This window comes from Myzus persicae, unplaced genomic scaffold (assembly GCF_001856785.1).
Source record: "Myzus persicae strain clone G006 unplaced genomic scaffold, MPER_G0061.0, whole genome shotgun sequence".
NCBI lineage: Eukaryota > Metazoa > Arthropoda > Insecta > Hemiptera > Aphididae > Myzus > Myzus persicae.
In genome coordinates, this window is record NW_019101570.1 from 267467 (window position 1) to 288765 (window position 21299).

Here is a 21299-nt window from a genome sequence, read left to right on the forward strand (position 1 = left end):
TAAGCAAGTTAAGTAGACACATATTTTATTCCCTAGCCTAGTGATATTCATTAAATAAGTGAGCCCTAAACAACTAGGATTTTGCTTTATCTTTTTATAATACGTGTTACGAAACACCTTGTTCATAGAATAATGATAATAACAATTAACAGATATTTAACCTCTATGTACCTCGAAAATGAAACACTTAGTTGTATAATAATTGTAAGTATACATTTTTTTCGAAACCGAAAGTTTTCTGCTCCCTTTTACAATAACCCACTCAATGTAAGACTTTTAAGTGTTTGAACAGATTCAATTGCATATTTATAGATTGGACTATATAGTATTGAACTATAGGTGAATAATATTGTGAAAACTGAAAACATAATGTAACGAGTAACTCACTCATTCATAGTTTTTTTTAAACAAATATCTAAAAAAAAATGAATTCTACAGCTTATATTATGATATTCTGGTTGGTCTTGGGTTTAACCTTATTATTTTTTTCCTAAAATTATAGTTGTGTACAAAATATTTGCTACATGTTTGTATGTCGGTTTATTGTTATTTTGTATTATATTGTTAGTAATATTATAGTTAGGTATTGTATGACCATAATATATTAATTACTTTTATTACTATTAGGACATTAGGTACCACTGTTATTATAATTATTTGTATATGTATATAATTTATTAGTGGAGCAACATTATTATCTAACTCTTAAATATCGGGGTTTGGTTCTCTTTGATGGTATTTTTATTTGGCTTACATGTTTGTCATCAAATGTTGATTATCTATTTTTGAAATGTCTACTAGATAAATAGATAATATCGTTAATATGAAATGTATGATACTTTTAATTATTTGTTAAGGTTCATCATATTTATTGAAATTTACAAATTTTTACCCAGAATTTAAACACTAGCTTTTCTCCTAATTAAAAATGTGATTTATTTTTGTTATGATATTTTTTGGACATTCAAAACTTTGTTGATGGAATTTAACAGTTATAAAGCCAACACACATCACCTTCTCTTCCTTCGAGTGATTTAATATACATATATTTTTTTTCTTCCGTTTTTTAGTTTTGCAAGTGAATATTAGAACTAGCCTTTTGATACCTGTTAAAACAAAATCTAATACACGATAAGTTGTCAAGAAAATAATCAATTTAATTAAATTTAACAATATCACTTTAATTGCATGTTTAAATGTAAACTATACATAAAAAAAAATGTATTTATAGTGTTATATTATAATAATAAAAACAGTTTTTTTATTTTGATACCATAGAATCTAAATAATAAATAAATTAAAAATATAAAATAGCTATAATAACAACAACACACCAATGTTTTATCATAATGAGAATGTTATATAAGACGGATTTCATTCCATTATAACACAGAATATCCTAACTGACTAATAATAAATGGTGTGAAAAAAAATATAGGCAAAAGTATAAAATAATATGTTATGCAAAGTTAATAAGTGATTCACAATTATAACTACATTGGGCTCTTTTAAGAATTTCAGAAACACCAAAAAGTTTCTTAAGGAACATTGTTGAAATACTAATAAAAAATCTTACAAGTACACCTTAATATTAGACAAAATCCATTAATTTGATAAATAAAATACATATTTTTGGTTCGATTATTAGACTTAACAGGAACTATAAAAATATATTTTCTTTTTGTCTTTAAGATAAAAAAAATAAAAATAGAATAAAAACAGTAGTTTTCTTCCACGTTTGGGCTATTAGAGTTCAAATGGTTTTTGTTTTTAGATAATAAATACATAAATATTAAATAAATTCAACTATTTCAAAAGTAGTAAATACTGTTCATAAGAAATAGTAAATGTTGTTGTATTATCCTTTGGCGTTGGCTGCTACAGGTCTAGATCTATGTACGAGTCTTTTACGTAAGGATTCGGTGGGTGCATGCTGGGTAGGCCTCAATAGTTGTCGGAAGTCAAACCCTTCTGGCAGTCTATTAATGTCGGGAGGAGTTAACCTTTGAGGTATAAATAAGGGGAAAAAAGATTTATTATTATTATTTTATAAATATTATAAACACTATGTTTTCTTGTTATCACACATAGCTAACTTACCGTAATGGGGAAACCCATTTTGGTTTATTTACTGGTTGGATGTTATTTGCTTTTGCATTTATTGAGTTCAACCTAAAATACCATACGGTTGAAGTATAAATAAAAGTCAACAAATTTAGTTTTTTTAATGATAATTTTACCTGTTTTCAGAGTCGAATTTACAGTAATTTTCGCTCACAAGCTTTTTAATGGCATTATGCACCAAACCCTTCTGTAAGATAATAAAAACAATTGTTTAATTAAAAAATCAATAACGTTAATGATTAACAGTTAGTAATGTATTGTAGACAGGCACATGTACAGGGGAGGGGGGTTTAGGGGTTCAACTCCCATCAAAAATTAATAGTTGTGTAATTTGTTTATATCAATCATCAATAACTACAATAACTCGTCAGAGACAATTTGTTTATGACCCCTCCCAAAAAAAAAAAAATTTGTTTTGTGTACGTGCCTGATTGTAGATAAAATCATATTCTGTAAATTGAATAAAAAAAAACATTTCATGAAACAGAATTACAGTCAGGTGATCAAGATGACTCATGTAATATCTTTACAAGGTAATAATTACTCAACAAAATATTTTTGAAATATGTGTAAGTACTACTGGACTAGATGGGTTTATAAGTTACATGATATATATTACAAAATTAATTAAAATATAAGGAGATTAAAAAGTTGCTAATGACCAATTCAATATTGCCAATATTAATCCACATTTAACTTAAAAAAATATTTAAATAAAGAATAATATAGAGTTTTGAGTATATTAAGGTTCAAACTTAAATCTACTGAAACTCTTCTAAGGACTCCAAGTTTCTATTCAAATGTGAGACTCGCAAAAAAAAAGTTGTATAATTTGTAACGTCCTTTAGCATCAAAAACCAGATGTAACCAGTATTCTATAACAGTATTATTCATATTTTGTTTCCAATTTTAATGAATAAATAATAGTTTAAACATAATTTTTGAAACTAAAGTTCAAGTAGATAAAAAAATTAAATATAGTAATATTGAGTGATTTACGCACTAAGCATGCTTAACCCTATTTTCTCCTTCAATATTAAATTAAAATTTTTATAATTTTTAATACTTAAATACCTAATTTTAAGATTTTTTGTACAATTTAAACATTAACTCTTAAGGCTTGTCCTGTGACAATACAAACTTTGGTTTTTCAATTCCTCTTTCTTTTTTACTATAAATTATTTAGTGGATTCTTTTTTGGAAATTTTAAATGTACCAAGTTAAAAATAATGAGTTTAGTTTCTCAGTTATTAAAATGTTTATACTTAGGACAATTGTCCATTAAAAATTAGTTTTATAAAAATATAAAATAAACCTAATATTGGAACTAATATTTATTATACTTGGACCACCATTTTGACTAATTACAAATGTTAATAGTTACAATTTTTAATTCATTATAACCCCTATATTTTCCAAATACACTATCATGGACATATTATCTCCTTGGTACAGAAAGTTACATAACTCAAAAACTACTCATTCGATTTTCATTTGATTCATCATAAATATCAAAAAATGTTTCCACTAGATAATTTACAGTAGAAAAACAGAAGATTGTTTATCCACAGGAGACTCCTTAATTAGTATAAAAATATCTCAATAATGTGATGAAATTATTGTCTTTAGGTATGTTTAAATATACTAAAAGATTAGATTTTGAATAACTGTTTTATTGAAGAAAAAAAGTCGTGAGCATGTTGAAAAGTCCTGTACAGAAATACAAATTTCTAAGATAAATATACAAAACATTTTTTTTTTGTTTATTAGTAGATGTTATATTATTATTGACTTTTAGCAACTGGATATGGCATATTTTCTGTCTTTACTAAACAGTGAACATACACTTTTAGACCAAGTTAACAAAGAGTCTCTCTCTTGTAATGGTTATCAATTGTGTGAGCTGACAGATCTTTACACAATGCCAAATCCATAAGTTCAATGTAATATCAATGTGTATTATATCAACTTAAATAGGTTTTTGAAGTTGAATATTTTAACCTCTTTCAAATATACATTTTCACAAATCCTTAATATTATATGAAACACAAGTTATTACTATAATTATTATTATATTTTGCTAAGTCCTACACAAAATAGCCAGTACAATTATAATTTGTTTGTTATGAATGACTTGAGTCTACTTTTCTAATTGCGCACATTCTACATGCATCAAATGCATCTAATTGAATTATCTATCAAATTGTACAAGTGCGTACCTGACCAGTTGAATTAAAGTCTTTCAAATTGTTCAAGCAAACAGATATGTTTGTTTTCTTAATGAACTTGTAGAATTCTTTGTTGCGAGCGTGAACCTTTTATTAGCCACGACATATGTTATTATGTATCAAAAATAATAAATGATAACCATAATAGATTTAAACAAATACTTACATTTTTTGAGAAGTCAATCAAATGCTTTTCTCTTTCTACTTTTTGCTGTACTTTACATGGCAACACCTTAACACCATTTTGCTGAAAACATAACATGGATATCATAATAATTAACAAAATTTACAATATTAGTATTACTTACTTGGATATAGGTTTTTTTATTTTCTGCTACAATAACTGGGCTCACTTTATTTTGATTTTTGATTGGATGATCGTTTTCTTTGGGTTCCTGCCTATATATTGGGGCCACTTCACCAACAGGTATTTCTCCTTTTGATTTTTTTTTCTTTTGTCTAGCAAGCCATCCTCTAGTGTGTTTCTGTAATGTTAATGCTCCCCATGACATTTGCTTAGCCAACATAGCTTCCTTATAATGCTTCATTGCTAGCCACCGTCGAACACAACTTTGTACAAATATTATGTGATGTAGCTAAGGACAACAAATAACAAGATACATTATTTAGTGTATCAATAAATGAAAAATATCAAAAATGTATTGTGCTTTACTTGTTTTTCATGTAATTTGGTCAAGTGTTCAATATGGTAATACTTTAAGAATACTTTTGTTTTTCCAATTGCCCAACCATCTAATTTTAGCTTGACCAATAAGTGTCTACAATTATCTCTAGTTGGTGGAACTTTCTCATATAATCGGAATCCTAAAATTGAATACCTATAAATTGAAAATAAATAACAAATTAACATCATTTTTAATATTCACAGTCATTATAATGTAATGATTAAAATTAGTACAAGAAGCATAATATATTAATATACCTGTTTATAAAATCTTTAAATAGTAGCCTATGCGAGTATCCATTTCGTCTAATTCTAATTGTTTCCATGACTCCACTGCAGCGCAATTGTGCAACAACTTTAAGAGGATCAAATTGTTTTGGTTGTCGTTGATCATTTGGTTTGATACAACGAACAAAACTGGGCAAACTTATACCGGAATTGTTACAGCCCATACGATTTAACAGTTCAGCTAATGAATGTCTAAAATATGTTGCTGCAGTTTGTTGGCCTCGAGATTGTGAAGCGAGTCCAACTAACCCTGTAGATGAGTCCTGAAATTAGATGAATATTATTTATCTACTTCACATTGTTACAAATTGTGAAAGTAAAATATAAATGTTATTACTTGAGAATAAAGATTGCCAGTTTTGGTGACCGGACTTTGGAATAATGCTCGAACAGTTTTGTTGCTGGATTTTCTTAATACCTGAATGGCCTCTATAGCTAACAGGTGCCTATTCTTTTCAAGCATCCCTGATGCTTGGTAAGTAACATTTCCAGCAAAATGTTTCACTTCAAATTGTAAAGCATTTGATTTTGGCCTTACATAATAATTACATTTGATGTTGCAATGGAATTTTTCTATACATAAAAAATCATATAGAACATTATAGTTATTTACTGAAATCTTAAATTTGACAGATTAAAACTTACCGACTAGTGATCGATCTGTTGCTCTAGGAAAACGACTTTCCTCGTCAAGCAATGCCAGTAAGCCCATTGGCCTACTTACAAGCATATCTAATACAGGTCTATTGTCACAAAACCCAACATGTTGAACAGGGACACCCTCTGATTCATATTCCTAATAATATATACATTTACAGTGTTAAAATTGTACTGGTAATTATGACTATATAGGAATTGAATATATTATACTTACAGCTTGTTCCAAAGCAAAAACATGTTGGTTAAAAAAATATTGAAGTTGCTCATTAGCAATGTTTATACAAAGTTGTTCAAAGGAATTGTACGTAAAATTTTCAAAACCGAAAATATCAAGTATTCCTATCACATTGTATTCTCCTCTGAAAAAAAAGGATATATATGTATCTACTTACTTATTATTCAATATTTCCTGACAAGTTTAATTACCTGGTATTATAAAAAGACAATAAGCTATTGATTGAGTTAACCAACCAATCAAATAATCGACTGTACAAAGCCCGGGCAATTGCGTCTCTTGTAGCTACAGCTTCTGATACAGAATTATTTCTTTGAATAATCTCACCTCTTGTTACTACACTGTTAACACTCAAACATTCTAATAGGTCTGAGCTTTCAATGTCTAACAAACATGAGGCTAAAATAAAGATACATAGGTATACAATTTGTTAATTAAAAGGTTTATTTCACAAATTTATGATAAAATATAATTACTTCTATGGATTGGTGTTAAATCGATAACTGTACTTTTGTTGTCTGTATTGTTATCAGTGATGATTTCACCAAATTCTATATCACCCAAGTGCAAGATAGCTGCTAAAATGCAGTATATAGAATTTACTTCTTCGTCCTTGAAACCAACTTGTTCAAAAGCATTTTTCAGTTGAGCAAACTTATCCACATTGTTCTAAAACAAAATATACATAATAAAATATAAAAATATCTCCTTATACAGAAAACTAAATCCTAACTTGTTTTGTTTTGTTGTCTTGACGGTCAGATGGAAGATAATTATGCATTTGTCGTAGCTCACGATCTAAATGAAACTCTTTGAGTCTTTTATCGTGTTCCAATCCATCGTAAATGTAGTAAAAAGCATGGAAATTACTCTCTCTGCTGAAAGGGAAATAACAAGATGTTAAAAAATATTATAAGTTACGATAAAAATGGAAAATTTACTTTGCTTGTTGAATGACTCTGGACTGTTCTAGTAGATAAACTGACACTCTAGCTCCTGTCAATTGGCCACTTTTGGTCATGCTAAGCTCTAAAAATTTTCCAAATCTTGAAGAATTATTATTGATTCCAGTTCTAGCATTTCCGAATGCTTCCATAATCGGGTTCATCTGAAGTATTCTTTGTTCTAGATTTCTGTTTGGTGCCTGTGATAAATACATATTAAGTAGCAAATAGTTTACATTTTTTTGGAGACTACACAATTTATTTCAAAACCTAAAACAAGCTTAGAAGACTTCTTCATATTTATTAGTTTTAGTATTAGAAAAAAGTACCTATGATTAAGCATTAAAATTATTATATTGGTACCTTACCAATTAGGTTTGTATCTACATTAAATGAAAGTGATCAAATACAAACTAAACTAAAAAAAAAATAATATTATAATAATAATTATGACAATCTTTGTACTTTAAAAGCTTTCTAATTTTTTTATATTAAACTTAACCTTTTTTATGTCACACGTTTAAGGGCATTAGTCCTCCCTGCCCCAACCAAGTCCCCCTCCAATATCTGGAAAACATAATATAGACTCCCAGGTTAGTAAAAATGTACTATTTTTCCTTATTTTTTAAATCTCTCCAAGAATCTAGTGAGAAATAAACACTACACATGTTTATATGGTTCAACAACTATAGGACATTTGGACTCACCTTTCCAAGGTACACGAGTTGTTTGAGCAGCAGGTTACCAGATTCGGTTTTTCCGGCACCGCTTTCCCCACTGATCACTATGGATTGGTTGGCCTTTTCATGGAGCATAAACTGATATGCTGAATCGGCTATCGCAAATATGTGAGGTGGATACGCTGCTCTCATTTGGTTGCAGTATTTCTTTTGTTCCTGCATAGAACTCATATTATATACTTTTTCCATATTAATTATTTAATGATGTGTACGGTTATATTGATAACTCACCGCTGACGTGTATAACGGAAGCGGCGTAAAGGGATTAATGGCCAACAAGATGTCTCCGATGTACGTATAGATGAAATTCATCTGATATCTTTTTTTCAGTTGATTGACAATTCTCTCCTTGATGAACATATTATAAAGGATACAACATATTTAATATTTATTAAAACGAGTAAGTGTGGCAAATTAATAATATAATATAGTGAATACTATACTCTACATAATGTAATGTACTATACCTCCGACAGACTGTCTAGCGCGGCTAAGTCATCAACATAAATGGTCGTGGGAGGATTTTTGCGTTTACTTTTTAGTTTACCATGTTTAGTGGTCACGTCAGGATGCTTTTGCACTCTACCACTGACTTCTCTTTGATATCGTATTTCAGCTCTGAGTTCTTCGCGTACCTGTAGATACATAGGCATATGTAAATAGAAAAATATTTTATAACCACGAAAAAATATGATTAAATAATGAGATTTATTGATTTAAATTATGTTCATATACAAGGGATTCACCGAGCATGCTCCCCCATTTTTTCCTCCAATGATCAATTAATTAAAATTTTGAGTTTTAGAATTTTTAATTATACTTAAAGAGTGTCTTATGACAATAAAACTTCCGTTTTAAATAATAACCATTTTTTTTGTTGTAAATTATTTAGTGAAATATGATTTTAAAACTCCCAAATGACTGTGTTCAAAATATGTGTGGCTTACATTTAATGGAATTTAAGACGGGGTAAATTCACTGGCGTTATTTAATTTGTCACGGACAATGCCGTACAGGATCAACTATTAATATATAATATTATACATTAGGTATACAGTATGTTAATTAATTTGAAAGGCAGTAACCCTAGTTAAAGGCCTAGTGCAAATATTTTAGTGCAATTTTTTATCATGTTGATGTAAAATAAAAGTATAAGTTTTACAATATGTGTGTACCTAAACGCCATAACTGAAAACACTAAATGTCTTACGCAGGTATAGGAGTTAGGTAGTACATGATGCACATTTCCGTACTCTCTTATTTTTTTCCTGTTAATTAGACATGTGCATTACACAGTCGTATGGAATTAATGCATTAAAAAAAATTGTAAAGAAATATTCACACTCTACATCATGAAATTTGAGTCTCTGCATGATTTTTCCAATTAATAAACATTCTTTATAATATATATATATACCAACATATATAATATAGGTAATGAAATGATTGAAATGTATCACACGGCACGTACCCTGTGGATGCACTTTGACCCGTGAACGACGAAAGGGTCGTGTATGAGTATGGCGGTGGTCGGCCGCTGTTCGAAATCTTTGATCAGACATCTAGCAACGAAATGCGTCAATTTGGGAGCATCCGGTCGAGCCGACAACGGCAAGACAGGTGGCGGTTCCCGGGGTATTTGAAATAAAGCCCTCATCGGATGCAATCCACTGAGCGGAGGATCTCCAGTAGCTAATTCTATAGCCGTTATGCCCAACGACCACACATCACATCTACTGTCGTAGGAAGAATCCCGTTGTTGTTCGCAAGCGATCACCTGGAAAATAAATCAAGCGATTTATTATTATTATTATATCCACGCTTCGACATTATTATTATTGGTAAGTCAAAACAGATGATACAAGACCAACAGGACAGCTATATTCTGTTGAAAAAAATTGTTAGGAACATGACATTTCGGGAAATATTTTTTATTAATTGTATTTATCTATAGATCTGTACATATTGACATTTGACTTTTTTGGAACAGTATTTTTTCAGAAACGTATATTATCAGAAAAATATTTGTTTAGGCAGTAAGTATTTCGGAACCACATATCTATACCATAACCCAATAATATACTTTTTCCTTGAAATTAAATTTCTAAGTAAACACGCGATTCCGAAAAAATATTGTTAAATATATTACGATTCCAATCATATATATTTCTAGCAGAATATTTGATATTTTTGATGATATTTTGGAGAATGTTGAATAAAAAGGTTAAAAATCCATGGTGTTAATTATATGCAATATTAAAGTAATATAATATACACTATACTGCATGATCACATTTTATACATTATACAATATGCAGTTGTCTATACACCTAAACATCTAATTAATTCAAGATTATTGATTACAGCATTAATAATTAATAGTAAACATATTGTGTACACTGTTTAAGGGGAATGTGTACATAAAAGTGAAATTTGATTAAGAATTATTAGTTTGACACGACGCGCGACGATCTCTTCGAATTAAGTTTGTATTAAATATTATAATCTCCGAAGTTGAATTTTCTAATAGTTATACGACAGCGCGTAAAAAAACTGCTTATTTATTTGCTGATCATCATTTTACAAACTAAACATATATTCAAATTAAATTAAAGGAAGTATAGTGTTGCATGGCTGTACCGATAACGTCTTAATAAATATCGAAATAATCCATGCAAAAATATAATGCTTTCTATTATTTCTCTTTTCATTGTTAACTCACCGACTAATTTATAATTCACCAAATTTTTGTTTTTGGTTTAAAAACTTTAAGATAAATCAAGCCTACCCACAGAAGACGCATTGCATTTTAATAATTTATAAAAATACTGTAAACAATCTATACACACATTTAATAATAATTAAATGATTAAATTATGATTTTCGCGTTTATAGAAAGTTACATACTTACTTAATTAAACAATATGCATTATCTATACTACCTATACTATACTGTACACTAAAGATATTAAATAGTATAATATAATTAAGCTGAATAGTTTGTTTTTTTTTTTTAACACGCTGCTAATCTCTGAAACTACCAGTCAGGTTTAAAAAATATTTTTTGCATTTCATAGCCCAATGCTTGCTAAAGGTTATTTAACATCAAGCTACAACCGTTAAGAGACGAGAAAAAAGAAAAAAATGTCAAAAATAACACTAAACTAAAACGAACTAACAGTGCGGGTAGGTGATGCGACGCTGTGGGTCAGGAGCCCACAATGTCCACGATGATGTCAGTTAATGATGAAATTTTAAAAAGTTTATGAAGTTTTATTCGTCAGTCATAGATCGAAATGTTACGGCAGCTGAGCTAAGAATGTAGGAATTAAAAATAGGAAATGAAAATGTTCAAGTAAAAAGTATATTAGAAACATTAGACATGGGTAGTTGTGATAAATATATTAATCCAAATATTTATTTTGTCTTAAAAATTATTTTGCACATTGCCAGTGCAAGAGCAAAGATTTTCCAGCTTGAAGCGAGTAAAAACGTACTTGCGGCTTTTATATAATCTATGTATTTATCAAAATGAATGTATGTTTGTAGCTTATATAATATACTCAAAAACTAATCGACCTATTTTAACAATTTTAGAGATTGTTCTTAAAGATGTCAAAATAGTTTGGGGAGTAGTTTAAACAACGTTCAAAAACACCCTCAACCGATTACGACTTGACGACGGAATTACAATATTAAGAAGATTAACACATACATTTTTTGTCTTCGTCTTACACTCTTACAAGTGCATAATACATTAACAAAGTAAATTTAAGTTTAAAAGTTCACGTTTAGTTTCGTTATAGTTTTAATATTGCAGTGAATTATAATATTATATTATTATATTATCAAAGTGTCTACATTTACAAGATTGCCAATGATTTGTTGGTGTTCATTCATTTTAATTGTGAAGTGAGTTATAAATAATAAATATTACAATTTTTCTAGTATATAGATCTATGAATATATTTCATTTCAGTGGCCAATTGGAATCAATGTATGCCTGTAAGTATACAGTTTAATAACAATATAGAGGTTGTTCACCTACATTTAAGTCGCCGTTCTAATGATCAGCAACGTATGGTATTAATTAATTTTTAATTAATGAAAAAAATCTATCTTACACCTGTAACATATTTCAAAACCGGTCAGTGCACCATTTTACGCGGCGTTTATAAGTACACGTGAGTTTCTCTAAAATCTAAATCATAAGGTATCTCGAGCGCTAATGATGTATTGATGCCCACATTTGACGATAATGAGTTATTGACGAGAATACTAGAGTGTGTTGTAGTTAAGTAAATCATGACAAGATGAACCTTTTTCTAAATAGTCGATATTTAATTGGCGACAAAAAAAGGTATGTATCTTAACTTCGTTAAAAAACAAATGATATTTATCATATATGTATACCTATATAAGGATATACTATTAGATCTATACCGGTACTATATCTGTTACAGCTGGACTCCATTATCCTTGAGATCACCAATTTATACCAACTTTAACCAAATATCAGGTAATTTTATCATTGTTTATTTATATACGAGTAAGTAGATAGCAATAATTACGTGCATTGCAATTTAATAGATTGGTAAGCTATCATAAAGTTGGAGTATTGTGTTATATCTGTTTTATGGAAGTTAATTTCGACTGTTTATAGCAAAATGTTAATATTGTCGCAGTTCACCATGTTCCGAACTGGAGGGATACCAGACGATAAAAGTTGGTTATTTAGGACAAATGTCATATTGTCATAACTCATAGGTAAATTAAGATTTGAAGAATTTTTTGTTAGTAGCTGTGTATGGGTACGTAATAGTTTTAAAGATAATTATGTCATGGGCGTTTTAAAAGACGTTGGTGACTTTGCGGAATACTATTGGACGCAACTGTTGGTACTCGTATGACATTTTACCGAAAACATCATACCTACGACTCTTAGTCATTCAGAGAGTTTGGAAGACAAGAAAAAATCGCAAAGACTACGGGACGATAATTTAATAGATTAGGTATTGGGAGTAATAATCCAAATAATCTGCAACTGTATAAGGAAACAGAGATGTCCGAATATCTGGTACAAAAAAACAAGCAATATGTACATTATAAATGTTGAAAATTGTTATACCTATTTATGTACTTATTTTATTAATTTAATTGTTTTTCATAACATTTTACTATAAAATGTGTACGATTAGTTTAGGTTATTTTAGCATATTATTGCAGTGATTTTTTCTTATCAAAAATTAGTTTACATTAAGTAGGTATAGGTATACAGACATACAGTATTACCGTTATACACTTATACTTAGGTATACACGGAAGAATTCGACAACGAAGTAACACGCACAAGCAAATAATCGTAGTATTGCGTACATGACCTACCTATTTATAGGTACTTGCGGTAAACGCGCCACGAATCTTTTCATTCGATTTTCGAGGGAATCTTGTGTGCTGACAGTAGTAGTTATTCACGGTCGATTATATACGGAGGACGGCGATATATTGTTAATAATATTATTATATTTTATTGTGTATACTATGCTGCATATTATTATAATTTATAATATAGGTGTTCCTATGCTATATACACACTTGCATCAGCCGGTCCGCGAAAGCGATGAGCAATTTTCACTCAATTATCCTATCAGACAGGTTCGAGAGAACTGCACTGCAGTTGATATTCAAATAATTGGACGGCACGCACGCGATATGAATCATGGAAGATGTATGTTATTTTTACAGCGGTAAAGAACAAAATACACGTCTCTCGCTGCCGCTGCAATTTGCAGTTCGCCTACAAGTCATAATATGTGTCTGTATACATATAATATTATACCGTCGAGAAACATGTAAACGACCGTTGTCGAAAGTAGGAACTGAAACAGCAGAAACAATTTTGATTTTGAAAATTATGTACGTGAATACCAGACAGCCGCCGAGGCGTTGCGCGAGGCGGTACAGCGCTGCTTCCGCTGCACCGGTCCCGTCCCCTGTGGGTATTAATCGTCGGCAAAACTGGTCGTACCTATCATATTCTACGCTGCAAACGATGATAGCTAGGACGATATGAATATCAGAATATTATAATATTAAATGAATAGTATAATACATAATACGTTTTATGCGAAGCTATATAACATATAGGAGCTAAATTATAACTTGACATCTCTACTGCAGTCGGAACTCTCGACTATCGTGTTCATACCATAACGTCTACAGCGAATAAATATATGTATATAGTTTGGCCACGATTGACCCTCTCACTGACGGCCACGTCTTAATAATATATTAGCAGCGAAACCCGAAAAATATTAGGAAACCAATTATAGTATATTATACCTTCGTGTTTAGGACGGACCGGCAGATTTCTTTTTTTCCCTCTGCGACTGACGAGTTTTTTTTTATTTTGACTTATTCCTGTATTTTCTCTACTTTTAACTCTACAACGACTTACGCAACGACTAGAGAACAGCTACCACCGCAGCCCGCTGTGTTATATACGGCTGTGGGTCGGCAAATAATTCACCGGCGATAACTTAGGTATTTATATTGTACTATAATAGATGATAAGTATTGTATTGTGATTATTGTTATCCAAGGCAGGAGGGAGTTAGTGAAAATGAAGTTGACGACCCCAGCGAAACGCAACAGCCATGAGTACCAAATGGAATGGAAAACGAAACGACCGAGCGCATAATATAGTGAATAATTATAACGGTTTCTTCGGCACGCGGGCTTGATCGCAAGTCGACCATTCAAATACACGTAGGCACGGAGGAGTGTCGGTACATATTCAACCCCCCTCTGCATTATTGGTCATACAATTAAAACTTTATATTATGTTATGTAGCCATTTATTTTTCTTTGAAAACATTTAACTCTTGGTGCACCGTTTTCTGTTTTTGTTATCAACATTTTGAAAACAGATTAGTAAACATAAAAGGCATTTAAATATATAATATTGTTTTGTAAGTATTCACGAATTTAAATATTTATGAGTCAACATAAATATTGAAAATAACAGGCATAATGAAATCCAATTAAAAAATATGTATAGTGTAAAAAGCAAATTTTGCCATAAAAAAGTTACTCAGCTTTAGACTACTGTCTCTAAAACTACAAAAGATAAACCGAAATAGTAAACCTCCTATTATTTACGACCGATAGTAATGTTCAACACAACACATAGGGTTGTCTTCACAAAACCTTCAATTTTAAGAGAATTAAAAAATTGTTTCCATGATCTATGAAAGTAACAATGCAAATATAAAATTGTAGAGCCGTATAGGAACCAAAACCTAAAATAAATCTTTGGTATCAGTATACTTAACTTATGGGAGATCTTAGTTAAAACTCTGTGTAAACATATTATTAGACCATTATCATAACCCTAAGAAAAATCCTAGCTACGCTACTCCCGGGCGAAGAGAAGAGACATTTGGAAGAAAAAAAAAGAGATTAAAAAATGATGATCTAGAAAGGTTATATAAAAAGCCAAATATCAAATTGCTCCAAAATGCAAAATTAATGGAATGGGTACGCCATGTTTGGTGTGCTGGTAAAACTCTTAATCGAAATGCTCTGATCAGAACCCAACAAAAAATACCGATCAAGGGAATACATTGCCAGAGGTGGTCAGATTGGATGAAGAAGTAAATTCAGACACCGACGAGAGTCAAGGCGATTGGATGATGCAACAGACCGGAATGGATGAAGAAGTTTGGCGGAAGCAAGCAAAAGGCTTCAAAGTCTGTATAGCACTAAAAAAAATGAATAAACATCGTTTTATTTCATTTTTAATAAAGACAAAACGCAGAAAAACAAGTTTGTTTATATTCTAAAATGTACACAGTACAAGTTGGTAGGTATGCAATTAAATTATTTTTTCTAATATAAGTTCTGGTTTTTTTTTAGCATAAATCATAACTCATTTCAAACCAAAAGATAATAATGAATGTCATTATTATCAAGAAGATTTTTATTCACTTGGTTAATAGGTCATATGAATATATATGGTATGAAATACGTCTAAAGCTCGAGGAATGTACTAAGAAAGATGACAATATCGCAGTAAATTGTTTGAGCCCCAAATGGAAAATTAACAATTTCCGATTTTTTTTTTTTTGAAGGGTTATTCAACTTTCACTATTTAAGTAAATTCTAAGAAATCACCGTTTCCTTTTGTGAATTCAGTGATATTGTTGATTGCCATTTGACAATATTGAATAGTGAATACAACTTATAAGTGAGCAGAGTACGTATTAAAAAATTATCATTAATACACGTATATGAATAATTATTGTTACTTATTTATTATTCATTTTTTTTTTAAATAGAGAAATCATTAAAAAAAACCACCCTAACCAGTAACCAAAAATCAACAATTTAATCGTGTTGTACGGAAACATAAAAATACACAAGTCATTAACATAATAAATGTTGTGTTTCACAATTTACCAATATAAAGACGATCGTTAAAATAGTTTATTTCTGCTCTTTTAGCACCGCGATAGATACTATGATTATAATTCGACGATGAAATTCGATACACATCAAAATTGTTCATTGTTGTATTTAAAAAAATAATCTTGCTGACCAGAAAATTAGTTATTTTTGGGAAGGAATTGGCTGTTGTCAGTTTACAATATTATACATATATTTTTTTTTATTCGTGTACAATGTGAGATAATCATCATGATTATACATTCAATTTATATAAGGATTTGACTTGTTTTAGGAATCACGTAGTTTGCGAAGAGATGAAAAAATCGATAGTGAATATAGTAAATAATATTACACATTATTTCGTTATATAGCTTATACAATTAAGTACTAAATAACGATGGTTGATGAATTCATTATTTTTAAATGTTGTACCAATACTATGAGGATGTATACTTTCTTTATGATTAAATTATTAACACGATGCAATATGATAGTATTATATTATGATGTATAATATAGTTATTAATGATTTTTACAAATATAATTACTTCTAAAGAAAACTATTAAGTACTTACGTTTTTAGTAATATTATTTTTTAAATAGCTATGCTGCCTATAATAAGAAAAAGGAGAATGAGAAAATATTTTATAAATAAACATAATATTATAATTTGATTTTTCAAACTTTAATTAATTATAAATTATAATGTTTTTATTATGAATATTTTTTTAAAACAAAATAGTCCTAATAATGTACCGAAATAATTAATACTTATATTTTAAAATGTTATGATAGATTTATTTATTATACATTGCTAATCTCATACTTAGATAAATAACAATATTATAAGTAGTCAATAAAGATCCTTCAAAAATATTTTGTAATTCATGAACAGTTTAAATTGGATCAAGCAAACAAAATTATATGAGATATAATTATGACTTATAAACCACGAACTAATAAAAAAAAAAATAGAGCTGGTTCCGAGAAAGAAAATTACAAAGAACTTAGTATACTTGCTATCTTTAAGTATTTTGTGTACAACATTTTTAACTTCGTATATTCTAAAAAGTTTCCTTGCAGAGAATTTATTTAAAAAGTGTAATAAAACATGCTATATGATTTAAAAATAAGGGCCAAAAATGTATTGATTTTAAAGGAGCTAAATCGTTTAATTCTCTAAATATTAACGTAGACGATTATTTATGTCAATAAATATAATATATCATTATATTTCATGTGAACTATTATCTATATTTTTAAATATTTTATGTAAACTAGTTTTATCATAGGTATTTATTTATTAATTGTAATTAGGCATAGAGGAATTATATTAATTATACAATATAATGTTACCTTTAACTAAAGCTTTGTTTGGCCTTAATATATTATACCTGGTGTAATTATTTGTATAAATATTAATAAATGATTTTATTAAATAAAAAAAAACTAACCTTTTAATACAAATACGATCAGAAAAATAAATAAATCTGGTTTTCAATCAACCTTTAAGTCTTGATGTAATATTATAATAACTAGTTGGTAAGACACGTTTCACGAACAATTAGTTACTTTATGAAATAATTTTTCAAAACTATAGTTCATAGATAATTAATTAGTAACATAAAATGTTTTATATCACCATATCAGTCTTATTAATTTTATTTTTATATTTTGACATATAAGTTAGAACGTCTGGAAATGAGTAAATCATATTTTATATTTAATAATAATAGTGATAATTTATAAACAGGCCGACTACAATAATTACAAATGTATTATAATGTTTATGTTGATAAATACATTTGTATATTATTAACTTAGTTCTGGATTTAAACACAGTAACCAGAGAAAGTTTTAATGCTTAGTTTTTATTTTCCGGTGTATTTTTAGCATACTTTGAAATTAAATGGTCCGTCACCGCACGGACATAATTTTATTATTCTAGTAACCTAAATAATGTTTTAAAAATGTATTTACCTACAAAACAAAAACAAAAGATATTATTTAACTATAGTCAAAAAAGTTTAGTCAAGAATTATTATATAAATATAATATTAATATACTATGATAAAGTTACAGTATTTATTGTGTTATAGACTACGACGTGGTTTATAACGATAAACACATAAATATATAATATACAATTCGATAAAGTACGCTTTCCAATTAAAATTAAAGAAATGTTTTGAAATGTTGATTGGCTTATAGAGGACGTAAAAATGAAATGAGAATTACATTTAATAGGAAGGTTTTTAAAAAGAAAATGTATTTGTACAATGATATCTACATAATAAAGTTGTAATTTTAAATACAAAATTAAATACACAGAACATATTAATATATTTTTTTTTAATTTGAAAAATAAAATAGTAGACAGAAAGTTATATGAATTAGACATTAAAAAAAAAATACTACCTATAATAGAAAATAGTTGGTGAGAATTTGTTCGTTTAAAGACTGATTGATATAACATTAACGTTTAATTTAGTAAAATTATTAACTATGTAAATAAGTAAACATTATTAAAACAAATTAATAGCATAGTATTTTTATAATTTTATAAATATGAATTATTAATAATTATTTATATTTTATAAGATAGTCTGATAGTATCCAATTTAATAAATAAGTAGTGTTTTATGTTTAATTTTTACGGAAGAGTATTGTTTTTGTATTAACTTTCTTCAGTCCAAAGTTTGCATGAATTATAAGAGAGTACAATTTTTGGGTTAAGCCGGTCAAATATATACAATTACGCAAAAATTATCAAACCATAAAGCGTAAAAACTGTCTGTATATTATCCAAAAATTAATCTTATCTGATGAATTATTAAAATAACCGGTGGACCTTATCTTAATTACCTAGCCTTAAGGCTAAAATAAGGCTACTTTAGTAGGTTTAGTATCTAGACCAGCTATTTTACAACCATCATGTTATAAATATTCAAAAAAAAAATAACGGTGAGTATCAGTGTTAAACAAAAATTATATTCAATATGAATTTCTAGGTTAGGCTAAAATTCGAATTAATAATACATTATACATATTGTACTTATCCGTACCTATGTATAATATTTTCCATACAATAACAATGTCAAAATAATTCAAATTTTTACGAAAATATGTTTGACAATTATAATTTTAAATTTTAAATTTAATTTTTTTACTTAATCATTATTTATCTATAAAAAACTGGTTATCATAGGCATTAGTCGAGGTAACGGAAAAGTACCTACCAAATATATTAACACAGATAGTTAATAGGTATCAAAAAGTGTTATTGTATATATTACAAATAGTGGCGCTGAGAACTTATATTTGGGAGAAGTCTAGAGAAGTCTCTTAGATTTTAAGAAGCAGCCGGGCGGGTTTGAATCATTTATTCAGGGTTCTGATACTGGATCTAATCATTAGTCCACCGTTAAGACACAAGAATAAATATTTTAAGTTAACTTTAGGGTGCTCATTATAGTTATTATTCTGGTTAATACGGTTAATTCAGATGTTCTGGAAAAAAAATGCCGGTTATATTGGTATCGGGTGTTGTTAATTTTGAATGTATTTTCAGGGTGTTACAGGGTCACATTAATTCAGGTAGAGAGGTAGGTACGCATTTTCACAAAAATAATTTCTATATTACACAAATCTATAATACAGCAATTACATTAAATTAATGTTTATCAGAAAAAATGTAAGTATACTAAATTGTACGAAAATGATTTTTATACAATTATAATTCAAGAATAATTAAGCGATAATAATAACTCCATACTCGTATACCAAAGTCGTGAATTGGTTAGTTTTAGTTTTTTTATTATAACATTACATAATAATGCAACGTCAAATATACTTAATAAACCACAAAATACCATTGATTATGTAATAAAATAATAATATGTGTATGTGATGTATATTATATACCTGTTTATAAATATATTGATGAGTATACGTATCGGGTAAATTCATAAGTTTGGGACCACAACAAAGTTATATTATTATAGCTATAAAAATGATTTGTTAAAATGTAAAATATACTGCTTTTCAGTTTTTATAGTATATTAAATAAAAATACTACAGCCGTAGGTATTGCAACTTTTAATAGTTTAGAAATTGTTTTTGTGGAAACGGGTGTTGGTGGGTAAAAAGGGTACATATACCTTACGAGTGAATTTTTGGTGGAAACGTGTCACGATCCTGAGATAAGTATAATTGGTATAAAACGGTACTAAACTGGTATGCAAAGGTGTTTAAGGGATACAATCAGGGGCTGATGACTTTTCAATGGATGATATTGATTAGTTATAACTGATAAGGAGCTGACTTAGGTGTTTGATAACAATTTTAATGGTTACCCTTCTAACCACTCCAGTTACTTAAGTTCACTACGTAACTGTACACAATACACAATACGCGATATATAATACACGCACACAATTACTAATGTATACTATATTATTATGTACTATAGGTACACTATATTGTGTATACTGCAGTACGGTGTATATGGTTACAAGGGAAACGGGTCAAATACATAATTTTCATTGAGTTGAACTATATGTGGGAAGGGTGACAACTTTACAGACCTATGCCAGTTAAGGTAAAAGGTCTGTTAAAATCATAAGTTTAATATTAGAAGATGAAAAAAGTAAAAAATCCTTTTAATGTAAATGGAACATAAATTATGGTAATTCATCCTTAATATATCAATCATAACATGTTATTCAGATATCAAAAAAATTAATGCAGGTGAACCACAAGGATCAAAACTATCCCCAATATTTTTCAACTTATAAATATCCGATTTCCCCATAACATTTAACACGGAAATAGCACTGTACACGGACGATAGCTTCATATATTCTAGTTCTGATAAAATAGAAAAGGTAACAGAAAATATCCAAACTCATCTCGATGAGATTCAAAAATGGGCACAAACTTGGAAAA

General features: G+C 28.7%; 1 protein-coding gene across 4 annotated transcripts in view; it reads right to left on the minus strand.

Annotated features, from left to right (window-relative positions):
* Positions 1-1142: 1142 nt before the first annotated feature.
* LOC111029740 (myosin-IIIb-like) overlaps positions 1143-21299 on the minus strand; it is a 35699-nt gene continuing 15542 nt past the window's right edge. The window contains exons 5-23 of one of the 4 annotated variants that reach the window (XM_022308880.1): positions 9376-9681; positions 8372-8539; positions 8136-8252; positions 7872-8060; positions 7162-7364; positions 6954-7095; positions 6697-6889; positions 6412-6619; positions 6200-6344; positions 5971-6121; positions 5663-5898; positions 5296-5588; positions 5026-5191; positions 4661-4948; positions 4519-4599; positions 4344-4439; positions 2241-2311; positions 2101-2172; positions 1143-2003 (exon numbers count right to left, since the gene is read on the minus strand). In XM_022308880.1, the coding sequence (XP_022164572.1) occupies positions 1859-2003; positions 2101-2172; positions 2241-2311; positions 4344-4439; positions 4519-4599; positions 4661-4948; positions 5026-5191; positions 5296-5588; positions 5663-5898; positions 5971-6121; positions 6200-6344; positions 6412-6619; positions 6697-6889; positions 6954-7095; positions 7162-7364; positions 7872-8060; positions 8136-8252; positions 8372-8539; positions 9376-9681 (3270 nt within the window). In that variant the 3' untranslated portion in view covers positions 1143-1858. Of the gene's footprint in view, positions 2004-2100; positions 2173-2240; positions 2312-4343; positions 4440-4518; positions 4600-4660; positions 4949-5025; positions 5192-5295; positions 5589-5662; positions 5899-5970; positions 6122-6199; positions 6345-6411; positions 6620-6696; positions 6890-6953; positions 7099-7161; positions 7365-7871; positions 8061-8135; positions 8253-8371; positions 8540-9375; positions 9682-21299 lie in introns of all 4 variants that reach the window. The other 3 variants (XM_022308883.1, XM_022308882.1, XM_022308881.1) reach the window with 3 other exon arrangements.